The sequence below is a fragment of the Varanus komodoensis genome, unplaced genomic scaffold, assembly GCF_004798865.1.
Source record: "Varanus komodoensis strain SLA01 unplaced genomic scaffold, ASM479886v1 scaffold144, whole genome shotgun sequence".
Lineage (NCBI taxonomy): Eukaryota > Metazoa > Chordata > Lepidosauria > Squamata > Varanidae > Varanus > Varanus komodoensis.
In genome coordinates, this window is record NW_025335418.1 from 301,113 (window position 1) to 312,141 (window position 11,029).

Genomic DNA, 11,029 nt, shown 5'->3' on the forward strand with positions numbered 1-11,029 from the left:
GCATCCCTCCTGTTTTCCCATGGGAATGCAACAAAGCTGTAGCCTGAAGGTCATTTGCACAGAAATGAGTCCTGCAGAGCTACCTACACCTTGGCAGAAGGTGAGGGCTTCCAAGAGAGAAGGTGGCCTTTTTAGCCTCTCACAAATGGCTGCAGCTCCCTCACACCTGTGTCTTGGAACTCACTGCAGAGGCTTCTTCCCCACTTCCTCAGCTTCCCAAGACACAATCAAGTGGCTGGGACTCGGGCTGCAGATGTCTGTCCCTCTCCATCCTCACCTGAGGGGTTTTATATAGCCCCATCATGCCTGATATCTGGATGGAGATGTCCGAATCAGCCCCTTACAGGACAGCCATGAGGGGAATCTGTCTCCCACAGCTGTAGTTGGGCACTCTGACCTGCCCCAGGGAAAGCAGGTCCAGCAGGGCATTTGAAGTCAACCTTGCATCAAAAAAGTTGTTGTGAATGCTGTAGCCCAGGGAGAGGTTCCGTAGTAGCCTGGGGTTCTGGTTGACCTCTTGAACAGCAAACAGGTAGGACAAGATATTCCAAAAGTTTGTGAGTCCATCCCTGCAAACAAACACCATGCAAAGAAAGTATTCAGAGCTGAGGCTGTTCAGTTGAGGAAGGAATATAACACTGCAACTGAATGGGTACTTCAAGGAAGCCCATCCAAAAGAGAGCCAGGAGAGTGGATGCCCAGCTGCACAGGTGGAGCCAACCAGCAGGACCATCATGCCATTGCACCTCCTGCCCATATTCCTGCCAACTGACAGCAGCACACACACTGCACCTGGCCCAGGAGGCTCCTTCTGAGGAAGGAGCCATGCCAGCCAGAAACTTCCTGCATTGTTCTCAGGCCTTATGAGGAAAGCAGCAATGGATTCTCCCATTGGACATTACTTCCCAAATGGACTCACACCCGGTGATCAATGATCATGGATCATGTGCAGCATCATTGTTAATACTTGCACCTGTGGTGGACTCCAGGTGTCTGTCTACACATCCACCAATATCCCCATGCATTCAGGGAAAAGTGGATAGTTCTGGGGAAATGAAAAGGGCAGAAAGTTAAGAAAAAGTTGATCATGTCACCACTTCATGGTTTACCAGAAAGGACACTTGCTGTAGAAAGGTTCCACCTCTTGAAAGATCAGAAGTCCTGCAGAGATGACCCCACCAACAAGGAGGTCTCCTGCCTTGTGATAGCTGGATGAATTTCTCATAATCCTGCCCAAGGTCAGGGGGCACCTGGCTGCCATCTTCCCACAGGTTTCCTGGGGATGCAGCAGGAGCAGCACCAGTGGCTTCAACTGCCGGGCCAGCTCAGCTGCCTGGCTTGGCACCCGTTCTCCCCTCTGCAAGGCAGAAGCTCCTTTGGTCATGCCTGAGCCCCTATCAAGGCTGCAGCTCTCTGGCTGCCCCAGCAGAGAAGGAACCCAGGCAGGTTGAGCATCTCTTCAAAGGGGAATGAGTGAAGGAAGCTCTGCAGCACATCAGCCAAATTGCAACCCACAGCAGGACCTTTGCATCATCACCCATTAGGCTCGCATGCACAGACACATCCAGCCCGGCTGCTCCAGAATCCCTTTTTTGTGCGAAAGCCCCAGGGGACACCACTTGACACCTGGAAACTGGAGGAAGAGGAAAGCACTAGAGTTGTGGTAATAGTGGGAAATGAGCCTCTCCTCGGAAACACCCCGAGAGTCTTGGCTGCTTCATGCACTGTCAGAGAAATGTGCTGGTCTGAATTCCTTCGAGGGGCCCCCATCTCTGGGGAGAATTGATGAGCTTTTTGTGGGAAGCTGCATTCACAAGACATGATTCAGGGAACCCTTCAGGAGATATACCTTCACAGGATTGAGGGGTCAGAACTGCTGAGGGTTTAGGGGACCGGTGCTATGGGGAAGGTCCCTGAACGCACAACATAGTGCACCTTCCAAATGCCTTGGCCTGCAAGTCCATAGTGCCCAGCCCATATGACAGCTGGCCCATCCAATAAACCTGCAGAGCACCAGAACAGCTCAGCTGGCCCCTGCCCAGAGATCTTTCCACTGGAGCCTTTGTGGGCTGCATTGGATGGGGTTTCTTTCCCCTAAATCAGAGTGCGAAACTCTGGGGGGGATGGGGTTGGTGGTAATCCACTGTAATTTTTTTTTTTCATTTTCATCACAGCATGCATTGCCATGGAGCGCTTTCCTGCCTGATTTTCTGCTCGGTCCCTCTAGATGTCACTATGGAGTGGTACAATAGTGAAAACTCACCAGTGGACAATGTAGGGGTTTTTCTTGCAGAATTAAATCCCACATTTCCCCTGCTATTATGAAGGAACTGCTCTCCAAAAGGCCACATTTGTGCTGAAAGAGTATTTCATGGGCTGGGAAAGGGACGGATGTGTTGAGGTGTCCATGGGTTCTAAGCTTCTCCGGGCTTGGCCTGCTCTCCTTGTGATAGGCAAAGTTTGAACAGGTGAAAGTGTCCCTGGCTGCTACTTCCCCCAGAGAATGAGGCTTTGCTTGGAAACAGTCTCCTCACATGGAGGAAGAGCTAGGCCCAGGAACAGCTGCTGGGAAGGGTGGCTTGCCTGGACAGGGAGCCCTTCACTGCCTGCATGGTGCAAGGTGCTGTACAGAACCCCAAGATCAAGCATCCCCAACCCCCAAGTGGACTACATGGCTGGAGGCAGAGGGGATCCTTTTTTCTCCCTGCTCCACTTTGTCCAAAATCCCATGAGGGTCTTTGGTGGTGTTGCCTCCAGCCCCAAGAGTCCCTTCACTGCTTCAAGTGTCAAGCTCAAAGAAATTTGGGCAATGAGGACAGAGCCTCAGATGGACCTTGGGCAAGATTCAGCATGGCTGTCGTCAGGTTCTTAGGGGCAGAATCTGATACTCCATTGGCAGGGGGCAGGGGCAGATGGATGCCAGAGAGAAGCAATGAGGGAGGAAGGCAAGAATGAGGACTTCTTTTGCTCTGATGTATGTTGGGGGCCAAATTTTGCCAAAGGTACCCTGCAAGAGATTCCTACTGGTGTTGCTGATCGTCTCCTTCAACAGAAACTTGAGGAAGGCACTAGAGGGACAGTCATCCATGACTGGATAGTCCCTGAGTGGATAAAGGGGCCATTACACACGTTTGGGGGAAGCTCCAATGTCATACTTGAATTCCTGATTGTAATGAATGCAAAAGTGGAGTGCAGTCTTGGTTTCAGGAAAGTCAGTTTTAATGAGCTCAGAAAATGCTAAGTTAAATCTCATTGCAGGCAAATATTTGAGAAAAATGGTGGGAATTTTTAAAAATAGAACCTCTAAGGCACAATTAAGAACCAGTCCACACAGAAGTGGAAGGAAGGCCAGGCAACAAAGCAGACTACAGTGAGGACCTGGAATTGCAGGGGTGGAGTCAGGTAGGCTAAGCTGCACGTGAGCAGAGATTGTTGAGGGATCCAACTGTCATGTTTGGTCAGATAATTTCTGAGTAATGGGAGCCCTGTGAAGGACATGCACTCAGAATGCCTGCACTGTGACAGCCCTTGATGGAGTCCTAGCTGAGAAAGAGAAATTGAAAAAGGTCTGCGAAGTGAATTCAAAAGAATTGCTGCTGCATCAGAAGCCCTGCTTTGCTTTTGTTGTTAGATGTTCCTTGGTATTCAGATCAGGCCGTAGTAGGATAATGTAGCACTTGGGAAGGAAGATGCAGCCTAGAAGCCCAGCACTGGAGGCCAAGATGGAGAAGACCTGCACGGCCACCATGTACTTGCCCTTGGTGCTCAGGTAGGTGGGCACGAAGGACACCCAGACACTGCAGAAGACCAGCATGCTGAAGGTGATGAGCTTGGCCTCGTTGAAGGCCCCAGGAAGCTTTCTGGCCAGGAAGGCCACCGTGAAGCAGACGGTAGCCAGGAAGCCCATGTAACCAAGGGCAGCGTAGAACATGGCCACGGAGCCTTCGTTGCACTGCAGGATGATCTGCCTTGCCTGGGAGTGCATGTCTGTGTCAGGAAATGGTGGAGAGGTTGCCAGCCAGAAGGTGCAGAGGAGAACCGGGACACTGGAACAGCAGATGACAATGGAGCTGGCCAAACCCCTCCCAAGCCATCCTCTGACCCTGTTTCCTGGCTTGGTGGCCAGGAAGGCCAGCACCACAGTGATAGTCTTGGCCAAGAGAGAAGAGACAGCCACTGAGAAGATGATGCTGAAGGCCGTTTGTCGGAGGAGGCAGGTGGTGCTTCTTGGCTGGCCAATGAAGAGGAAACAGGACAAGAAGGAGAGCAGGAGGGAAACAAGCAGTGCATAGGAGAGGTCCCGGTTGTTGGCTTTGACGACTGGGGTTTCAAGGAATTTAATGAAGATTCCCAGCACGACTCCTGTGGTTAAGGATAAGAGCAGGGAAAAACAAGCCAGGGTGATCCCCAGAGGTTCTTTGTTGGTGAGGTAGGTGACGTCCTTGGGGATGCATCCAGTTTGGTCCTTGTTTGGGTGCTGATCTTCTGGGCATCTGCTGCACTGCTCTGCATCTGCAAGGAATGGAAGTGACCATTCTCTGCCTGGCCCATGAGCTCTGCTTTGAGTAGGGAGGGCTCTCTGTTTGTGGGGCAGCAACTTGTTTTTGACCATGCTCATCTGTTGGTGTGGACAGAGCAGCTGACCAATCCCTGGGAAACACGGCATGACTGGTTTAGCTTGTGCCACTCCAAAAGCACCCTCTGGGAACCTAGCCTACTGTCATTCCCCAGACCCTCGAGGGCAGCTAAGCAGTTCTTTCTGCACTGGCTGCTGGGACATGGGAGGAGGGAAGCCAAGCAGTCAGAGCTTCTGGCCTCCAGGCAGCATCCATGGCCCCAAGATCAGGTTTTCCAGGTGGGGTGCTGATCGGTCTGCCACTGCTTAGAGAACTTGGGCTGCTGGCCAGGACGGAAGTGGATGGAGGGAACCTTCACCTCATGGAGCACCTTTGGGAGATGCAGTTGGATGGGAATATCAGCCACAGAAATTTGTAGCCTTCAGTGCTGGAGTGTGCCAGGAGTTTTCCTTTTCGCTGTTTTATGATACTGTGAACAACATGAAGCCCTGGCTACATGGCAGCCCAGCAAGGTAGCAGGTGGAATACACCATTCTGAAGTAGCCTGGTCTCCTCAGATATGTTGGCAATAAAAAACCATTTCTGGTCAAGGTGTGGGAGCGGGTGGTGATGGCTCAACTCCAAGTACTCCTGGATGAAATTGGTGAACTGGACCCATTTCTGTCCGGTTTCAGACCCGGTTAAGGTACCAAATTGTCTTTCGTCACCCTGTACAGTGAGCTGTGCAGGGTGAGGGAGAGGGGGAGTGCGTCCCTGCTAGTTCTCCTGGACCTCTCAGCAGCTTTTGATACCGTCAACCATGGTAACCTCCTGGATAGGCTGGCAGGACTGGCAGTAGGAGGCACTGCTTGGCAGTTATTCCGCTCCTACTTGCTGGCCAATTGCAGAAGGTGATGCTGGTGGACTTTTGCTCTGCACCATGGCAACTTTGCCATGGCGTACCGCAGAGCTCCATTTTGTCCCCCTTTCTGTTCAACATCTACATGAAACCACTGGGGAGGCCATTGGGAGGTTTGGGCTGTGGAGTCATCATTATGCTGATGACACCCAGCTCTACCTCTTTCTTTCAACTAATCCACGTGAGGCAGTGGCTGTCCTGAACCAGTGCCTGGCCAAGGTGAAGGGCTGGATGAGGGAGAGTTAACTGAAGCTCAATCCAGATAAGATGTAGGTCCTGTTGGTAGGTGATTCTCGTTTCTGGCTAAGTGACTTGGGCCCTGCCCTGGATGAGGTTGCACTCCCTCTAAAGGACTGGGTCTGCATATAAGGAGTGCTCCTCAACCCAGAGCTGTTCCTGGTAGCCCAAGTGACGACGGTGGCAAGGAGAGCATTCCTTCAGCTTTGGTTGATCCATCAGCTGTGTCCTTACCTGGAGGAGAACTGCCTGGCAACAGTGACACATGCACTGGTTACCTCCCGCTTGGATTACTGTAATGCGCTCTATATGGGGCTGCCCGTGAAGAAAGTCCGGATACTTCAGATGATGCAAAATAGAGCAGCCAGGATGCTGTTGGGGACTTATTATTCTCACATAACCCCAGCCCTCGATCAGCTCCATTGGCTTCCCATCAATGTCCGGGTTCAATTCAAGGTTCTGGTTATTACCTAAGAAGCCCTAAACAGTTTGGGACCAGGATACCTAAAGGAACGCCTTTTTTGCTATATACCATCCTGCCCCGTAAGATCAGCAACAGGGGCCCTCCTCTGGGAACCCTCTTTGAAAGAGGTCAGGAAACAGAGTACTCAGAGGAGGGCTTTCACTGCGGTGGCACCCTGACTATGGAATGTGCTAGCTAGAGAGATCTGTCTGGCACCATCAGTATATGTTTTTCGGCAGCAGATCAAGAACTTTTTATTTGATGAATATTTTAACATTTAGCAATTTTAATTGTATTTGACTTAATTTATTTTAAATAGGTAAATGTTATGCTCAGTTGTGGAATTGTGAATTTAATTTATTCAGGATTTAGAATAATCTGTAAGCCATCCAGAGTTGACAGTGATGGACAGCCTATACATTTCTTAAATAAATTCATAAATAACTAAAAGTGGAGGGGCTCCTTTAGAGAATGGCTCTGCTTTTGGCCTTTCCTTCAGAGTGAATCTCTCTCCCTTGCAGTGAACCATATGTCTTGCCTAGAGATTCCCAGATAAACCATTCCCATCGATATTGGGAACCTGACCAGCCTATCCTGCTGCTTAGAAGGACCTGTCCCTGCACATATTTCAGTAATGTAAAATCTACAATTCCTGGAAGGCAGAGCATTCTGTGCTCACTGCTGCCATGACCAGTGCAGTCAGAATTCAGGAAGGGATCCCTGTGTGGAGATGCTTTCCAGAAAACCCTCAGAGAACAATATGGTTGCAGCTGCTCCCTGCCTTCTGGGGCTCCCTTCTCACCTTCCCAGGCAGTGAAGGTCCCTTCTGGGCAGGGGGTGCAGGCATAGCAGCAGACGGGCTCTCCTTCCTGAACCTTCTTGACAGATCCTGGCCAACAGCTCCCCACACACCTGGAGTGGGGCAGGGGCTTAGCAGAAAGAAAACCAACTTTGAGAGCATCTCTTTGGGCCAAGTTAGGTATGGGAATTACAAAGCTGGAATTGTCACCCCTGGATGTCCTTCTGCAGATTTCACAAGGCCTTTTCACCCAGGGCATACCCCACCCAAGGTCTGAGAGCAAGTCCACAAGGATTGAGAGTGGGATGGGGATGGGGGTCCTTTATGAGTGATCATGAGAAAGGAAGTCTTGGTCCTTTCGGAACCTCAGCACCTTCCCTGGGCCTCCCCACCATCTCAATCCTTAAACACTGCTCAGCTGCCCCTGCAGGAATGGTGGCTACAAGCTACCCAGCCCTGCTCTGAGGGTGTTCTGATGGGAAGACTAAGAAAGGACACAGTCTGTTCTGATGCATAGGAGATGCTGAGGAGAAAGAGGAAGTCCCCCCACCTTGTTGATCTGTTTGGGCCACTTAGCAGCATCCTCATCGATGGTGACTGTGAGGTCTCCCAATCCCCGTCTTTCAAAGCTCCCGATTTTTCTTCTGTGCAGGGACATATTTGGAAATACCACCCAGTGCACAATGTCCAAGTCAGCAACCAGCTCCCCGTTCCTGTCCCAATACGCCCCATCGAGGAGGGAGGCATTATAAAACTGAGGGTCCTTCAGGAAAGGGTGAAGCTAGAAAAGAAGAAGCGCCTCATGTTAATGCTCTGCAAACCACGTTCAGCCATCGGTGCACCCTCTTCTCTCCCCAACTCCCAGCTCTGGGAGATTCCCAGTGTTACTGGGATCTTTAACTTCACCGGGTTACTAATTGGAGTAAAATGGAAAAACAATCCCAGTACATTAACCTGGTCCTTTCTGGCTAGCCCAATGCTCAAAGATCTGATGTGAAAGGAGAACTCTCCTGGAGGTGGCCATGAACCAGTGCAAACTCCTCACTGCACCTTTCTCACTGGTGTTGGGGTGACAGAAATTCAACCAAAGGGACACTCCCTGCATACTAAGTCTCCCAAAGATGGAAGGAGAACCTCGGGGGAGAGACCTGAGAGGAGTCTAGGGGAGGGGGAATGGATGAGCAGGCACAGCAGGTAGAGGGCTCCCTCCATTGGGAGAACCTAAGATATGTCCCGCTGGCGGAAATTTTGAGACACAGGACTGAGCCAACAACCAGTGGAAGGGGCAAGCAGGGGACCAGGACAGGGAGATTTGTCAGGCGGGCAGACTGAGCTTGGAGCCATGGGAAGACTTACACTTTAGAAGGCCCCACATATGAAACATGGCTCCTTCTGCCATACGGAAATGTTCCTGGTCACTCAGCATAGCCAGATTAGGGGTTTCTTCTTATTTTGGCAGACATGTGTTCTTCTTTTGCACATCAATTAGTGCAATGAACAGATTTGCCCAGGTGTGCAAGGGTGTTTCAGCACTCATGCAAATCAGGGCAAATGTCCCCTGAGAGTGAAAGCACTCTGCAAGTTCACTGAGTTCACATAGCTCAGTGAAAGTTGGTCTTTTGCAGAATCTCCTGATGCAGAGAAAGCTGCACTTATTTGACTCAGAGAATGGGAGAGTTCGAAGGGACGCGAGGGCCACCAGCTGTAGCCCCTGCTTACAGCAGTACTCCAAATCCCAGCATCCCTGGCAGAGGACTGTCCACCTGCCTCTTCAGTCACTCCAGGGCCAGAGAATCCACGATGTCCCTTGGTCACTAGCTCCATTATTGAACTGCTCTAACAGGCAGTAAGGGTTTTCAGTTGTCCCTCCAGGCTCTGGCATCCCAGTATTGGGGGCTGTGATTCTGCACCCTGCACTCTGGGATGGCTGAGCAGAGATGTTGTCCTACTCTGCCTTGGAAATCTGCTTCAGGGTCTCAGCTGCAAGATCCTGCTCCCAATAATGTTTGGAGAATTTTGAGAACAGTTGTTCACCTCTTCAAAGTCAGTTGAAGACGTTGCCAAAAAGAACCAGAGCATTAACACACAGCCCTTCTGTCGCTGCAGCACCCTGTCTTTCTCAGAGTCCCAGTCTAGGGTAGAGGAAATGAGTATAGTGTTCAGGAATGTGATCTGAGACAAAAAGGGAATACCTGCCAGGGCTGCAGCCTCCAAGTTCCCAGCCTGTCTCCACCCTCCTGTCTCGTCCTCCTGGATGTGGATGAAAAAGCAGCATCCAGGACCTGGGCCATGGACAGGATGCTGTTGTGAATGACGTGGCTGTCCAGAGACAGGATCCTCTCTGCCTCCCCTTGTGAAAGCGCCCCCCAATACTCCCTCTCCATGCATTTTGTCTGGCCCTTCACGGTTAAGGCCTTCTGTGAAGAAGAGCACAGAAATGCTTCCCTGACGGTCTGCTCTATAAACATGGTAAAGCGCCAAAAGAAGCGATCAATGGCTTTCCTCTCGTTTTTCTGGAGAAGAAAGGAAAAAATGCCATGGATGTTTTCTGAAGGTACGTGAGTCACCAGTTCCAAGGTGAAGTCCCACGCAGCAGTGGTGATCCACACTTTCCCTGTTTGGGGTTCTCTAAGGTAATCACTATATGTTTGTATCTGATAGATGCCCTCTAGGAAGGTACTCGTCTCTGCACAATACACAAAAGCGTTGGCTTTTCCTGATGACTGAAACAAGGTGCCACGGTGCAACTGAACGTTTCTTTTCTCGCTTGAGATGTATTGTGTGAAAACAACACAAACTCCGCTCCTGGTGAGCTCCGCTGTCAAAGCCGTCATGCACCTCCCTCCGCTGTCAGTGTCTGCAGCAGCCAGGCCCACCAGAGTCCATCGGAAATGCAGGAGCAGCCGGGTGATCCCCTGGTACTGGGTCGGCTCCTTGGGGACGATTGGGTAGGAGAAGGGGAACTGGGTCTTATCACCCAGGGTATGAGAAGAAAACGCATGGCTGACCTGGAGAGGAAAGAAGACAGCAGAGCTCTGTCTTGCCTCCGATCAGAGTTGCTATTTTGCTCAACCTTATTTTAGGCCATCCAAATTAGGGGCCGTTTATGCACCTTGTGGTGGAGAGTTCCATACTTTCAGCAGTAGTTGTGGGATGACTGGGAAATTCTACAAGTGCAGACATCCCTTTTCTCCTTGGAAAGCTGTGAAGAAGCCTAAGGCTGCAAACTTAAGCACATTTGCACGATTGCAAACAATGAGGAGCTGCATACACCTTTGCACCAGCCGAGGGCTTTTTGGAGAAGCGAAGGCATCTTCTGCCACTCCCAAATGCCTGGAGCCCCCTAAAAGTGCAGAGACTCGTGGCCACTTCTTCAACTCCTGGAAACCCTACAACCTAGCCCCCACATGCCCAGCCCTCTTTATCCTCACCTGTGGGACTTTGTAGATGCCCAGCATTGCTGCAATCTGGGTTGAGATCTCCGAGTTGGCTCCCTCGAGAAAAGCCAGGGGGAGAGTCTGCCTTCCACAGCTGTAGTTTGGGACATTTGTCTGTCCAGGAGAGAGCACGTCCAGCAGGGCGTCCCAAGTCAACCTTGGATCAAGATAGTTGTTGTGAATGCTGTAGCCCAGGGAGAGGTTGTGGAGGAGCCCAGGGCTCTGGTTGACCTCTCGGACAGCAAAGAGGTAGGACAAGACATTCCAATAGTTCATGTATCCTCCACTGCAAACATATACCATGCAAGAATAGATTCAGTTGTGAGTCTGTTCAGCTTAGAGTAAAAGTGATGAGGGAAAAGTCATAAAATTAGAACTGAAATGGTGTTTCAAGGCAACCCATGTGTGGGGGATTCAGGAGAGTGGATGCCAAACTACACACACAGAACCCATGAGCAGGACCCAGATGCCATTGCACCTCTTCCTACATTTCCTACTGTGGGAGACAGGCACACTGCTGCTGCTACTACAGGCTTGTTATGAGAAAGGAGCCATGCCAGCCAGAAGCTTCCTGCCTGGTCAGACATGATTCAACTTCCCAGAGGGACTCTCACCAGC

At 50.9% G+C, this 11,029-nt stretch overlaps 1 protein-coding gene across 1 annotated transcript; it reads right to left on the bottom strand.

Moving 5' to 3' along the window:
- Nucleotides 1-3,601: 3,601 nt before the first annotated feature.
- On the bottom strand, nucleotides 3,602-10,687 carry LOC123020213 (vomeronasal type-2 receptor 116-like). Its single transcript, XM_044423649.1, has 5 exons — nucleotides 10,406-10,687; nucleotides 9,851-9,982; nucleotides 9,257-9,391; nucleotides 7,525-7,755; nucleotides 3,602-4,618 (listed from the first exon to the last, which is right to left on the bottom strand). Exons 1-5 carry the CDS (start codon nucleotides 10,685-10,687, stop codon nucleotides 3,602-3,604), a joined length of 1,797 nt encoding a protein of 598 aa, XP_044279584.1.
- Between the last annotated feature and the right edge of the window lie 342 nt (nucleotides 10,688-11,029).